Source organism: Sebastes umbrosus, chromosome 8 (assembly GCF_015220745.1).
Source record: "Sebastes umbrosus isolate fSebUmb1 chromosome 8, fSebUmb1.pri, whole genome shotgun sequence".
Taxonomy (NCBI): Eukaryota; Metazoa; Chordata; class Actinopteri; order Perciformes; family Sebastidae; genus Sebastes; species Sebastes umbrosus.
Window position 1 is genome coordinate 16300326 of NC_051276.1, and position 16177 is coordinate 16316502.

General features: G+C 44.0%; 1 protein-coding gene across 3 annotated transcripts in view; it reads right to left on the reverse strand.

Moving 5' to 3' along the window:
- Positions 1-2322: 2322 nt before the first annotated feature.
- fam222a (family with sequence similarity 222 member A) overlaps positions 2323-16177 on the reverse strand; it is a 103790-nt gene continuing 89935 nt past the window's right edge. For all 3 annotated transcript variants that reach the window (XM_037777463.1, XM_037777461.1, XM_037777462.1), the window contains exon 3: positions 2323-9357. In XM_037777463.1, coding sequence (XP_037633391.1) covers positions 7883-9357 — 1475 coding nt within the window. In that variant the 3' untranslated portion in view covers positions 2323-7882. The remainder of the gene's footprint in view (positions 9358-16177) is intronic.

The window sequence follows — 16177 nt, forward strand, 5'->3', positions numbered from 1 at the left end:
TCTCAGGTCTCGTTGACCTCGCTGTAACACCCGGCCAGTAATTACGGGCTTTTGCCTTCCTAATGAAACCACAAGCTGGCAACAATTTATGAACTGCTCCACTGCTTTTCACCTTTCATCATTACACCTCACCTTTCCTTTTCCTCTTTAAAATGCTACAGTGGTGATTCTCACTCCTGATAACTAGGGCCTCACCCCTCACCTCCCATCCTCCTCCTCCTCTTCCTCCTCTCTCCCCTCTCTGAGGCCGGCAGCGCTGAAGGACACAGGGAATCTCTCACCACCTCAGAGAAGAGGCTAATCCTCTTTGCCCCAACTTTAACTGGGCCACTAATCCTCCAGGTTTATCTAAGCAGTGAGCACCTACGCTGCTGACAACTTGGCCTGCCCTCCTCCCCGCAGCCTGTTAAGTAGGGCAGGGCTCGGTCCTGCAAGTGTCACTGTCAGCAACTCTGGAACCGCACACTTGCACAGGAAGTGTGAGCTGTTAACAAAATGGCTTACTCGCTTGCAGCATGTGTGTGCGCTCGCTGCCACAAATGTGTCTCAACAAACCAAAGTGAGAGCCAAGCAGGATCATGTTGTAACGGCCCTCATTTAGCAACCGCACATAAGGGAAAGTTGACAGCCTCAGCCAAAGGTCTTAAGTAAACTAACTAGCTTAGATATTGGCAGTACAAATTGTTCAGCTATTGTGCAGCCAGTTAAGCTTTAAGGTGTTTAGGCTGATGAGTCTCAAGCGGATACCGGGCTGGACTTGGTCCAACTCATTCTTTATTGACCAGACAACACTCCAGACTGCCTGATGCTTCAAGAACAACATTCATTGTCTGCCTGAAGTCCAGCAGCCGGACACAGAGAGGGGAACCTCCCGTCATATTGGTCACACTCTCACTAAACATTTCACCAACTCATATTGCAAAAAGAGGTGGATGGATCATCACTAAATAATTCTCAGTCAGGAGAGCTAAAAGCAGGGTTCTCACAGATTTAAGTCAGTGCTAATTTTCTTCCTTGAAATAATTCCCTCCATAATCCCCAGTGAAATGTATCACCAAGGTGTGGTATTTCTAAATGGAATGAGCAATCACTGGAAGCACTGGGAGATGAGGAGCTGGAGACATATTGGTTAGGTGGCGTGTGAGATGACCTTTCAGTTCATCTAAGATGAAACGAAGCTGCTGAACCCGAAATGATTCAGAGTGTCTAAACTGACAGGCGAGGGCACGGCGGCGGCGGCAGAGCGTCAGCCTGCTGCTGCCCGGCCTCTATAGGCATCTCTCGTGATTTATTGTGAAATTGCCAGGGACTCAATGTGGCGTGCAGGTGAATGAGTTTTGCTAATAAGAGAAGCATTTCTGCTCCACAGAGCTCTTTTTCTGTCTGAGCGAGCGTGTATGAAATCAGTGTGCAGCCTCCCAGTACCACACGCTCTGGTGGAGGCGGCTGGCTCATCAGTCTACGGCTTATCTGATGCTTTAGGTGGGTGGAGAGGTTGGGAGTGTAAGGAGAAAGGAGGAAAAGCGTCAATATTGAGTTCTTGAAGGTACCTGTGTTGTTAAACATTTAGGTTGAGTGTATGTTGTGTTCCTTATCTTCAGGAAGTGGGCTTGTAGAAAGACCATGGAGGCAAAATCCTGCTAAGAGAGATACATTTTGACAAAAAGACAGGATATTTTTTGATATCTTGACATTGGAATATACTGTAGAGTCTTCAGTGTAGACAATTAATGATGAAATTAAAATATAATGCAGAACTAAAGCACTAATGTAGTTTGTCATTTTTGGAGGAGACTTAGGGAGCAAAGAGGTGTGAGCTGCAGTAAGAGACAAAGATCAGTGGCTGTGATTTGATTTTATAACAAAATAGGTTCAGAAAAACGGTTATTTGAGCCAGCTGATATTCCCTTATTGTATGACTTGAATGTCCAAGCTTCAGAAGAGGACACCTTGTCTTGGCCACTTTGGTAAATTGCATGTAAAGAGAATTAACCTGCCTTTGCCTCTGCTTAAGAGCAGTTTCTCTAAATCCTCATCCAGGATAAAACGTCAATCATTCCCACAGTATAATAAGGTACGGCCCTTCTGGGCTGTAGTATGCCATAATATGCTGCTGCAAAGGTGAAAAAGGTCAAGTGAACAACAGGATTGTAGGGGCCGGCATATGGCGGTGATGTGCAAAGTGAATCCTAAGACTAATATGCTTACCTTCATTACAGTAAGGTCTCATCCAGAGTCTTAAAAATTGTTTAAGAAGATGTTTACAGTGAGGGGGAGAGAGAAGAAGAAAGACCACAGATGACTATAGCAACAAGACAGGCATAGAAGTCATCTGCTTTATTTACTTATGTCAAACAATAATACATAAGAGAGGAGAGGTCAAATGAAAACCAACCATCTACATTAAAATAAAGGAATTTCAGTCCTGAGATTGACAAAAAGCAGGGAACAGACAAAATATCTACTGTGGTCGTTGGGATGGAGGGGGGACAGTGGCAGTTTCAGCAAATTGAAGATGATGGTTGTGGGGAGATTAGAGGGAGATTGCAGAACTGGAGAAGGGGTAGAAGGTAAGCAATCACTGGGATGCTTGGCTGTAGGCACATTCAAAAGTTGAAAACCCCACCACTAAAGGATTTTACAGCTTTTTTTATATTCAGACTTCTTATTTCGAAATCTAAGACTCGTATATTATCATTTTCCAAAAAAAAAGCAAGGTATTCTTTACATTTTTTCATCCTGAGGAGACAAAATCATTTTTTAAACATAAATACAACACTGCAGGGAGAACAATAAGAGAGATGCTTAATAGATTTCCCATTTCCATATATATTATTTTCTCAAGGTTGCGGCACCCTCAGACTTTGGCAGCGTTGGTGCATTTGAGATCATTCAGGGGAAAACAGCCCTGTTTGTCCACAGCAACATTCTGAGAGCCACACAAACAGTGAACGGAAACAGGAAGAAAAAAAGCAAAATCCCCAGACTTTTGTGTTTAGATTGGATACAGCAATATACCCACCACATAAACTAGATGAATATTTGGAGGCCATAAGCTTTTTCAGCTGAACATACATAGTTGTGATGCTGAGGAAATAAAAAGCTGTAAGCTCCTGGAATTACGACCTGCTGCAATGCCTTTTAGAAAAGGACTGTGCCTTTGGAGAAAGATCCTGATTTACTTTGTGATCTGTGCTGACTTTTACCTTGTGTTGTATTTAATAAATGCTTAAAACAACATTTAAATCGTATGGTGCTCGCACGCAACCCATCCAGTTTTATTCAGTAGCACTCTATAGATGCTATAACTCTGTAGCAAAACACAACAAATCTTCTAATGACATTGTGCAACACAGCTATAAGGCTGCTGGGTTAACTATACAAGCCTCCTCAGGACCATCTGTATTATTGATTAAAGTATTTTCTTGCTAGGTAGGAGCCAAATGGAGAGGACTGGCCTCACGACTTTATCTTCTGCAGACGTTAAGGAGCGATGCTGGGAAGGACTCTGAGATGAGAGCCCCGGGGGCCCAAGGGCAGCCAGGGGACAGGACTGAGGTTGACCAAAGTGGTGTGGAGGGGACGTAACCCCCCCGTCCCACCCCCCTCTGTCATCTGTAGGTTAGAGAAGCAGCGCCAAGACTCTACAGAGCGAGCAGCTGCCTTTATTTTCTCTATCCCTCCCGTCCCCTCTGTTTTGAGAGTGAGAGAGCTGACCCTGCTTTGAACGCCCTCCTTCCTTCTCAGCAGTATTTAAGGTGCATAATATGCAACTAGACCTTTGCACTGGGTAAAGGTCTTCATGGACTTATTGGGATTTACTAAGGGATTTTTACAACCAGCATACGTTAATTCCCCCCCCACTTTGCCCTCAGGCCATCCTCGTGAGCGTCTCATTGCCCTTGAAAACGTGTTAACAGTCGATAGTCTGTAGCCACAGAGATAAGTTATAGATCTAAATGTCCTCGTTCAGATAGCATTTGATTGGTGCAATCTATCATATCCTGGGCAACATAACTTTTTCCAAGCATTAAAAACCTAATTACAAACGAAGATTTCACTTAATAGAATTTAATAAATTGAGGCACAACACAAATCTTTCAGGGAGGAATGTGATTTCCTCAGAGCTTGAATCTGAATATGAGGCCGCAGAGCCAAAGAGGGGAGGCTGAAACCAGCACCAGGAACATGGCAATTATCCTGATTACTGATGCTTCGAGGCTCCTCTGACCCCAAATCCCTCCCTGTATCTCTCTCCCTCTTTCTTTCTTTTGCTGAGATCTGTCACATTGCACAGGGCCCCTCAGCCAGGCAGGGAGCAACCATGTATAATCCAACAGAAAACAAATCCCCTCGATCAAACACAGCCCAGCTTTTTAAAGCAGGCCTCCGAGCCCAGGCGCCATGGTGCGGCGCTGAGGCCCTCTGAGACGCTGTGGAGGCTGTGATTTAGCAACCCCCTCCACACCCCCCTCCTCCCTTTAAAGCCCCGCTGTCCTCCCCTTCAACGCCAGCCAGCCAGTCCTAACCTTCAGTTTGTTTAAGCACTGCTGAACCCTGTTGGCCCCGGACAGGGGGAGGGTGGGCTTAGATAATGACATGCCATATGCCACTCTGCCTCTGCAGCTGAGTGAGCCGTGCATGGATCAGCTCAGGCACAAATCTATTTGAAATTTAATTCTATTATCCTAATATGGGCTAAGCGTCCATTGTCCAAATCGGGAATTGTGGAATGGACCAGAGTTGCAGGGCTAAGATGCATCCCATCAATAGAAGCTCATTAATGTGTGTAAAGGACCAGGGGGACAGACAGTTTGGGGCCTCTACAGTAGAAAATGTAGCCACGAAACAAAGACTGTATCTAAATACCACCTTATATTTAATAAAACATGTGAACTGATTTACATATTTCTGCTAAAAAATAAAAAGAATGCTTTATTTTGTGTTGTCTTTTCTCGGTTTCATTCAGTTGAACTTGGCTGAAAATGGTCAGATTCCTCGCAGTACCTAATAGGAAATCCCTTGCTATTTGAAAAGGGTTTGATTTCAACCCTTTGAGCGAATGAATACTCTCTACTGGCAGTGTCCAGCAGCCAGGCGTCACCCAATATTCCCATTAGCAGAGAGGCCTGGTGCCTCAGACCTCCACTGGTGGGAAAGGCCAGACACCAGAAACTCCACTGCCTCAAGTGTCTCCTCTTCACTTCAACATCATGTGACAGGGTTTAATGCTTGGATGCAGAAGCCAAACGGAGGGGATTTAGGGACGGGATGTATCTGTAAATCTGTCAAAATATTTCTACAAGACAGAAAATATGCTGGAATCACAGTGTGGCTGGGGTATTAAGCTGTTGAAACAACATGAAAAATTTTTCACTGGAATGTTAAGGAGGCTTACTGTGCAAATTTAAGCCAAAGGGGCTCGGTATTCTTTCCACTGAAATCTTTGTCAGCTTTCAAAGACAGTAGCGTGTCTACAAACACCATTAGCTCGAAATTTAAGGCTCATAGTTAAGATTAAGTAAGGGTTATCTTAAGGGGAAAACAGGTCTATTTATGGAGTGCAAATAATCAAAGAAACATTATTCGTTTTCAATATTTATGTCTGAATCCTTTCTTTTTTCAACAACGCTCTCTGTCCTTTATCTTTGGATGGCCAAAGTGTAAACATTTAAAAGATTATCAATTAAATATAGTAGGTTTTCTCAACGGCAGAGGTTTTATCGCTACAGTACAGAAAAGGATCCACATCAGACATCACGCTCCGCTGTGGATCTCACAGAGCTGCTGCTGAAACAACTGACTTCTAGAGGACATACGTTAAAAAATAATGACAGACTTCAAAGCCGGGATGTGGCTTCTGAATATATTCTTAAAGAAATTTATTTTACACCTCAAAACAAAAAGGGATAGGGATTAGGGATGTGGTACATTGGGAATGTATTGACAACTGTAGTTTACATTTTTTTGGTGTAAGCTCAGAGAAAAAATGTTAATACAGTCATAATAATTGCACTTCATAAATCTAGACTGATGCCAGTATTTCCCCACAACAAAGCTCCGGCTCCCTCTCTCCAGTTACTAAATTCAATTTGCCATTGAAATTTGACGGACAAAAGAAATGCTAATTTAAGACCAGAGGACTGCTGCACTGATCCAATTTTTCTCTTTCGCTCGAGTCTCACAAGGCAATAAAACATCGCAGTAATTTAAGTGCAGTACATTCAAGGGAATCTCACAGTCATAATAAATATTTCACTGCTCTGAATCATCAAGTTAAGACTGGCCCGGGCTATGTGTGTCCCAACCAGGGGCCGAAACGGACAAGGGGGAGCAGTGAGCCTCGTCTCATTTCATCTGACGCCAGAGGACAGGGCATGATTGTTTCCATTTTGTATTCGTTTGCAGGATCAGGGTTGAATAGTACCCTCAAAATAGGACTTCCATTTGTTCCCACCTCTTTCTATCATTATAACATTTGACAGAAGTAGGGGATGTAGCACTGTAACCACAGTTAGAAAGGAGTCATGTGAGAACTTGATCTCTACTGTAGCTCCAGACAATATCTAAAGCCTCTGATAAAAGGGGGCGAGATTTACAAAATATCTCCTGTACATTACTCAGATATGATGTTTATGGGACTGGTGAATCAGTTTTTCAGTCTTGGTGGTAGAAATCTTATAATGACACAATTGAAAAAAAAAAGAAAAAAAGTCTGAGGATTTTGAAGAACACAAACTAAAATGCACACACGCGCATGCACTCAGCCACATACACGCATAAACATACACGTAAGGTCATGTAAATAACCTCCCAATCACATTCTTCATTGTAACATTTCTTTTTCATGGTTTTTTTTTTGCGACATTTTCTTTTTTAAATAAGTATTTCAAGATTTATTGTAGATTCCAGTGTTGGTTAGGAAAAAGAGCTCTCCAAACAGGTCCTTACAGAACCAAAGCAGCGACTATGCCTCACACCAGGACATAAGAAACTGCACATCAGCTTGAGGAGGAATTATTAAATCATAAAAACAAAAAGTGGAAAAAAGAAAAAAAAAAAAAAAACGCATTTGAGACACTTTTCCCCATAGCAGCCAATGCATATAATATACCTACAAATATATAAAACAAAAAATAGGTTCAAGTTTTTCAAGTTTCTTAAATATATCATATCCAAACTACCCAATTCCAAACTTCAAAGTTAACAAGATTCAAGCAGTGCAATTTATGTATCAATTATAACAGCAATAATAACTAATATTGTACTATCCTTTTAATTCAACCTTATGATCCTTACACACCCGAGTATAATTTTAGTCCCCTCAAGTATCAGTACATTGTGTATCTGTTTGTCTAAGTGTGTTTATGTGTTACAGAGTTTTGGATTTTGAAAGCAGCCCTAAGATTCGGCCCTTTTAAGACCCTTTCAGTGACAACCTACACAGTAGCTTCATCCTTAGTATTTGGAAGGGGGATAGAAGTGCCATATGCACTTCATGTCAAGCTATGATTCTCATCAAAAAGTTCAGGCAAGTAAAACAACAACAAAAAAAAAAAAACTGAAGAAAAAATAAATCAATCCCAAATTCCTATTGGCAAACCACACAATGGAACATCTGGAGAATCTTGAAATCCCTTTTTCTCTCCCACTGGCGATCTCACTACCACCGTTCATATTTGGGATTCCCACAGCCTGCCTTGAAACCACCAAACCTAGGGTCACACAGCACAACAACTGTTTTTCTCTAAGCTCCCACACTAGTTAAAGCAGTGCCACTCTCAACAATCTGTACCCAGAAAAAAAAACATCTCTGTTTTTTAAATTTGATTTTCTTCACAAATTCACAACTCTTGATTCTCTTCCTCCTCTTCTTCCCCCTCTATCTGTAAACAGGGAGGCGGATGTGTGCATGCTGGTGGTCTAACAGACGTGGCACAGACACAGTCTCGTAGCCTTTGCCGAGCATCTGCTCCTTGATGCAGGGTGGGTGGATGTCGTTGATCAGGTACTCCAGAGACTGCAGGCTGCTGCTCAGCACCGATGTGTTGCACATGCTCTTGCTGGGCAGGCTGCAGCACAAACCTCCCCCGCTGTCTATAGCAGGGTGGTGATGATGGTGGTAGTGGTGATGGTGGTGGGGGTAGCCCATCTCTCTGTGCCCCGTCACCGGCCCTCCTGTGGAGGTGGCCATAAGCTCCTGGGGGTTGTAGCAGTCACTGTCAGGTGTCACCAGCACACTGTTCCAAGGCGGGGCAAAGTATTGACCCACTGAGAAATTTCCGTGCATACCCACACAGTTCAAAGGGGAAGAGTTGACTTTGTCCATCCCGCCTCCTCCGCTGGCACTCGCTGTCAGGTGGTAAGGTCTGGAGGAGGAGGAGGACACTTGTGCCGCCATAAGCCCTCCCCCCGGACCACAAGTTTCGGGGGACTTGCTGATGGCGCCCCCTCCTCCGCTGCCTCCGCTGTACATGCGGAGCACAGCCTGTTGATGATGGTGATGCTGCTGCTGCTGCTGTTGATGTTGCTGCTGCTGCTTCTGCCAAAGGATGTAGTCCATACCGTCTGCGTACGCGCCATTCTTCATCGCCTCTGCATTTTGAGCTGGCAGCCCAGGCCCTGTGTACACCATGTTAGCCTGGGGACCCATTCCCACCACATAGCCTCCACCTGAGGAGCTAGAAGAGACCCCCATGACAGTTGTGCCCTGCTTGGAGGGGCTGGAATTTGATGGTGCAGTGGCCGCCCCTTGGCACACCTGCTGCAGAGCCTGGGCCTGGCAATGCTGGTTGATCTGGTAGATGATGCTCTGGATGGAGGGGAGGTTGGACTGTGCGGGCAGGGCCAGGCCTCGGCCCCCTGTTACAGGAATCACTGAGCCAGCTACAGTGACATTCGGAGGAACCGACAGCACGGGGCCTTCTGGAGGCTTTGAGGGCCCAGTGTGGTAAACCATTTGGCCGTGGCCATTGGCTAAAGTGCTACTACAAGGAGGTGGGTATGGGGCAACAGCTATGTGGGCTGGAGAGAGCTTAGTCCGTCTGCCTTCGGAGTTTTTGAGAACACCTTTTGAAGGGACAAAGGTGCCTGCTGACAATGACGACGATGAAGAGGCCTTGACGATGGCGAGCAGGCCATTGTAGCCCCCTGTGTGGATATTTGGGTAGGGAGTATAGCGATTCCCTGTGGTGTCAAATCCATTCACAGTCCGATTAAGGTGCTTGTGCTGGGGAACCCTGATGTTGGTGGGGAAGATCTTGATGCACAGAGGGTTGTTGGCCGTCTTCTGAGCGAAGGCATCAAGTTCTGCCGCAGTGGGATAGCGTGGAGAATGTGTCGGCACCACCAGCTCACCTGCGAGACAAACAGAGAGAAAAGTATGAGTGAAATGAACAATCGAGATTAAAAAAAAAACTAGATGGGTGCATGTGTTGCAGAACAGAACAGCACACCAGGAGTTTAATTACCAGAAATATCGAAGGAGCCAACAGCAATGGCAGCCACAAAGTCAGATCAATCAATCAATTGTAATAACCACTACTCTGCTGCAACAGTAAAAGCTGGCTTCATTACAGTGACTACATCTAAAGCAGACTGAAAAATGTTCTACAAGAGCAGGTGAATAAAATCAGATTCAAACATGGGAACACACTGCAGAACAACAGTTTGCAAATAGTAAATCAGGACTGACATTCATTTATGCTCCATCACTCCCCTCCTCCATTCTCTCCATCTCATTTTCACACCCTCCTGTGGAAGTTCATCCCTAGGCAAATGGATCTTTTTAAAAACTCATTCTGTCAAAGCCCAGTACCTTAGGCGCTGTTAAATCAGTGCATTGTGAAATTAATTCGGACTCTCTTTAGCATTGAATTGGGTTAGCCTTGGATACCAGGCAAGCAGGGACGAAGGGGAGGGGATAAAAGCTTGTTTAATTGCAGTGGCACATTGGAGATTTATAAGTGGTATCACTTACTGGGTCTTACCCTTGGCCACAGAATTTCCACATTTATTCAATCCAGGAGTACGTGGAGAGGCCCTCACAAAAAAACCAATTAAACATCTACAGGGAATTACTAGCCTGGTTAAGGTGAACTACATCAGACCGGAGCCAAGTCATGATTGCTACAGTGCTGCTATTTGCAAACTTGGTCAAGGATAAAACTGAAGATTGGTTTGAAGATGAGCACACACTGTTTTAAAAATAATTTGAAAAGGCAGAAACACATCATTGTTGAGATTAAATAAATCAGAAGTGCCAACATAAGACATGCAAATGGTTTGCACTCGTGACATATTTCAAAAATGATCTAGGCGTGTAAGTTTCATTGCGATACAATATTATATTGATTCTTTGGACAACGATACGATCAGGGCCGGCTCTAGCCCTTTGGTGCCCGAGGCAAAATTCAGATTTGGAGCCTCCCCCCTCCCGCCCTATAGGCGTCATAGGCGGCAGCGCCACTCCAGGGTTAGGGTTCAATCCCCAGAGCCCTAACGATAGCCATCAAACATCACAATGGTTTTAACACAAAAATTAAAACATGTATTTTCATAAATAACTGTATTTATTATAATATAAATTATATATATATTTTTATGTTTTTAGAGCGCGACCGCCTCTAAGGCCTATGCCTTAAGCCGACCCTGGATACGATATTTGCTGATATCACAAAGTCTGCCAGGGTACGATTTTGATTCAATTCAGGGGCCTGCGATGAATATGAGACAATATCATATGTCCATTTAAAACAATCAGTTACATTTATATCAACTCACAAAAAGCAACTACAATATGATTTGACAATTTTATTACTGAGCTCTTCCAGACATTTAAATCTATTCTTTTTAATAAAAAGAATAATAAATATAAAGTGGGAGTTTCAAAATAAAGGCCTATATTAAAGATGATGATATGTATCAATATTTTTACTTTGCATCGCTGATATTGAATCGTTGATCAATGAATGGATCCAGATTAATGTATTGTTACATCTCTAGAACACAGAGTAGCAAAAAGATGGCTTTTATGTTCATGTAATATCCATTGTTATTACATTAATTTATTTTACATTACAGAATAATGCATGACAGAACAGACAAAAGGCAGGTACAAAGATGTTGAATGCAAATGTAAATGCTGTGAACTGGTTGCCATATGAAACCAATCCAAACCCAAAATTCAATTCAGCAGTGAACGCGGCACGTGAGACTAGCAATGGCCCTCGCTCAATGAGCCAAGGCTTGGCCATTGTGAATCGAGGTGGCAAACAGGAAAATGGCAATTTCTAAAAACCCCACCATGTGTCATTGTTTGGGGGCTGGGCATGGAGGTGAGAGGCCGCGGTGAGATTGGATTTAAACGACATTATTCAGGCAATTTCATGGCTACTTAGCTCAGTGTAACAAAAAGGGTGGGGGGTTGGGAAAAGAACTCAATTTACAAGCAATATATCAGCTGCCACAAATGACTTGCAACCCCTTCAAAAATGACATTTTTATGCAAAAGCTAACAAAACGCACAAAAATTAACTGCCATAACTGTGCCGTCAGCAAATGTCCTGGCGACCTAAGGAGTCTGCAGGGTGCATGCTGTGACTAGGACTCACTCCATTTCCTCTCCGATTGCAAAATCATTTTAAAGAGACTCCACAGCCAAGTAGTCACAATTCTCATTTCTTTGCTCCCATTACAGACAGCATGGGGAGTTCATTTCAACAACCCTATGGGTCCCCAACTGTGAAAATGATTAAATCTACAAGATCCATATCATAAAAGAAATAAATTGGGAATTTAACAGCAGAGGAGAGAGACTGTGAATATCCCAAGCCAAATTAAGTACGAGACCTATTCCAGTCAACCTGCAGAGAGCATCCTTTCTAAATCAGAAACACTCAAATTAGAATTAAAATTTGTAAAAAATAAAATAAAATTGAATGACTTAGTTTTAATCAGAGTGGGGGAACCTGGTGCCATCCTAATGGGCAAGGCTGAGTGTGCCAGTCGAGCCTATCCAACATCTAACCAACCTTACTGAGGCAACGCTCTGCTTCCCTTGTGACGGCGGTGCCATTTGCTTTGATGTTCTGACTTGCAGTGAAAAACTGACAGAAGACTTATTTCATTTGCTCAGAAGATAAAAACATGCTCATTTCAAAGCACATTGCTGGTCCACATGCAAATAGAACGGCAGCATTTTTTCTGATCTTCTTCACATGAGGGCAAAAAAACCCCATCTTTGATCATCACATGGTCTAAATGAGGAAAGATACTTGGCTTTCAGGCATATCAAGGCCCTGTGCCCTGCCGTCCCTACAAGCCCCCAGCTGCAATATGCCCATCATTCCACCTAATTACTGCCACATGAGGAAAAAAACTATAAAAACAGCCAGGAAATTCATTAAAGGGTGGCTAATTCTATTCCTTCTCACTGACTGAGTCCATATTTTCCATGCCTGAGCCTGCATTTCTTCTGAGAGAGACGAGAAAGCCCTCTCGCTCCGTCTTTTCCCAGCTTGGCCCTTGTTTGTCAATAGGCAGAGCCTTTGGCACACCAACCTGGCATCAAAGGGTTTCACACTTCACAGGCCACAGGGATTAGAGGCCTTTCAGGCCTACAAAACCCATCTCAGCTCCACAAAGGCTTCCGGTTATTAGAACCCACAGGCATAAAGGAAGAAGAGGAGGAGGAGGCAAATGAGCATCTGGATGCTTCTGATTCCAGCTTCCTCAATAAAAAGTTCCATGGTATAAATTTTATAGCAAAGTTGATTAGAGTAAGTATGGCCACAAACCGGGGTGTAATTTCACTCTCATACATACACTGTTATACAGTCTGTGTGTGTTTGATGTGCAGGGTCTCCACATCTCTCTTCTCCAGAGCAGTAAGTCTATAAGTGAGGACATGGAGGTTAAAGGAGAGAGTCTCTTTTTAGGCTGCCACTTTGTGACTTATTGGTTTAGGCTGCAGTAGATCATAGCTATGAGCAGCAGCATACAGATGGTGCTGGCTGATAAACACCCTCGGAGGCAGCCAGCACTGCCTCCTTTGTGTGAGCCCTCAACCTACTCATAAGGTAGGGGGTTTCCTGCACCTGTGCACACTCTCCAGCGTGGCCGTGCATGCAAACACAATGCATGAAAACAGAAAGAAAAAAGCAAAAACATGCACACACAAACATGCATCTGCAGTTGTGTGTCTCATTTGCCATCAGTGGAGCATGTTGTTATCCTCTGCTCAGCTCTCTCTCATGAAATGTAGGGCAGGGACAACAACAGGTGCCTGTGCGGGCGACAGCCTGCAATGCCTCCTGGGCTAAATGCTTCACACTCGCTTCATTTCGACATGCGACAGCCTTGTAAGGATTAATTATTTCCCTGGGGATGGAAGAATATGGTTTTTCCCTTCCTGTGAGCAGGAGGCTATGTGCACTCACAAGCACATGAAACAGCTTACAGTAAATGAACAGGGAAACCTGGGCGAGCGCTGCTTTAACAATAAGCAAGAGAAAAAAAAGTTTCACATGAAAGGAATGTAAACAAACCAAGCATATGATTGAACTACATCGGAGATGAGATAAAAGCTCAGGCAAACACATGCATTAGTTCTGAGAGATCACGAGCCGGGGAGCGGAGATGGCAGGGAGGCAATTAATGGGCTGACCTTCGTCCTTAATCACCCAGTGCCTGGCACACAATGCCCATGTGTCAGAGCAGCACATCTCTAAATGCCACCCCTCATTAGCACGATGCACGTAGTGAGAGAGACTATCTGTGCAGCGTTACACTCTCCAGCGGTCAGACGGAGATAGCAAGGCTTGGATAGGATAACATGGCTGCACAGAGCCGGACTGAGATGCAGTAGGCCATGATATGATCTAGAAATCCCATTTCACTTGGAGGATGGGCACTCTCCTTTCTCTCCATTTTTGATTGGCATGAAACTCCCCAAGCGCAACGTCCTTGGTGTACCCAGCGCTGTTACTGTGATTGCATGTGTGCTTGTGTGTATGCACGCACGTGTGTGTGTATGTGTGCGTTTGGTGAAAGGGGTACCCAATTCTGAACACTCAATTAACACTCCTTTAATTAGCCAGCAGTACATTTTGAATTCTGATGAACTAATTTTCTTGGTGTGAGGGTGGAGGAGGTGGTGGAGGGGCTGGTAAAGATGAGGTCCACTGGGTACAAAACAGCAATAAAGAGGGAACTGGTTAGATTAGACTGTAAAAAATCCATTAAATTCTGTGCACTTCTTCCAAGTGAGAGGTCAAATTGTGTTGATCACAAGAAGCAAAGGCAGACAGAGAGAATATGAGAGCAGGGAGTTAGGTGAGGTGGAAAGAGGAGGGTGGTGGTGGGGTTAGGGGTGGGGAGAGGAGATAGGGAGTCAGAGGCTGTGCGAGAGTGCAGCACCAAATCCAGAGGACCATGAGAATGCTTTGCATTTTAATTAGAGGTTTAAATGAATAAGCAGAGGGAAAAGTCTGAGAGAACTGCCTGAAATGCCCTTGCTCCCATTTATTAGTGTTCCAAGTGTTCTAAGATTATGAGCAGGTTGGAGAAGTTTCTCCTTATTAGTGGAGAAAATGCTCCGATACATCAAAAAGCCCTCGCCGCTTCCTCACTCACTCCTGCAATCCCGTATCCCCACTTACCGCATGTTTTGATCCCCTCTGACCATGTACACTGGTGAGCAGTGGGGAAAAAAGTGCTTGTTTAAATGAAGGGAGTTTGGTTGAACTGCAATTAAGTTTCCACAGAACAACCGGTGCATAGTACACATTAACTTTGGCTAAACAAACAGAGCCGTCTGTGATGAGGTTAGGGCAAACAACAGGAGCAGAGATGAAAGAAAACATGAGGTCAGCTTCGGTCCAACATCAGCCACATTCACTGGGAGCCATTTCCCCCAGAGAGGGACAGTCCTTATTAAATGTGTCCGAGCCAAGAGGGGACATTAGCTGCTGTACTGATCATGTCTCCTTTTAACCTACATGCAGCTATGCATGCTGGGACTCTTTTTTCTGCAGTATTTTTTTCTAGGTGGGGAGAATTTATCAGATAAATTACTTGAGTAGAGAGTAACTTGAGAAATAAAATAATAATAATAATAAACACCAGCATACTACTGTCTTTTATTTGATGTGGATATGACTGATATTCTGAGTATATATTAGTAAACTAATTAGCATCAACACTTCAGACACACTTACTCTGCCTGGCCAGTGTCAGCACGGTTCTCTGATGTACTGACTTCAGACTAGCGTTCACAACTGGAGTCCGCTGCACTGCGTGCTTTTTAGTGCTATTTGAAAGCCATAACGTTAACGATACTCCTGCTGTAGCTTCAGCCGTGCTGCTTTGAACAGTCATGTGGAGGCGTGGGCTGTGGTAGGACAACAGAGCGCCGCCAGACCTGGGACCAGCAGACCACCCTGCCTCATAATGGATCATGAATGCATAAAATAATAACTAAATAAAAGTAGCGTGATGAATGCATCCAAATGTAACGGAGTAAAAGTGATGATTTTTCTTTAAAAATCGATTCAAGTAAGAGTAAAAAGTATGCTGCATTGAAACTACTCTGACACGTACAATTTACTCAAAAAAGTTACTTGACTACATGTAATGGAGTAAATGTAACTCGTTACTACCGAACTTATCCACAACTCCTGTACCACATTCCACCACTAATGGACACTATGCCCTCAAACTCATTGTAATGAAGTTATTCAAATGAATAATTCATAGCTAAAACAGTCCTAAATCCCTCAGCTTGGAAAAACATCTGACCTGTCAAATGTATTGCAGCCTAGAAAGGGCAGATTCAACAGCATTGTTCCACGGAGGAACCCTTGACCTGTGGCTATTGTTTAGCTCTTAGCAGATAGGATCAGGGTCTATGACATCCTCTCCCCACCTCCGTTCGCCCGCTATAAGAGGACGAGCAGGCAGGCGGGGGGAAGCCAGAGGCAGCTTCGCGTCCTGAACAATACCTGCCTTGTGCTAATGGAGGTGTCATCTGGCACAGGGCTGATTAGTCAGCGATTACAGCCAGGCCTCAATTGCCGTGACAACTGCTGCAAACACAATGGGCCCTGATAGAGCCAGCTGTTTGGTCCTCTGCAATTAACCCTGCATCCCACTCGTCTCCGGCAGTGCGCTGCCTCTA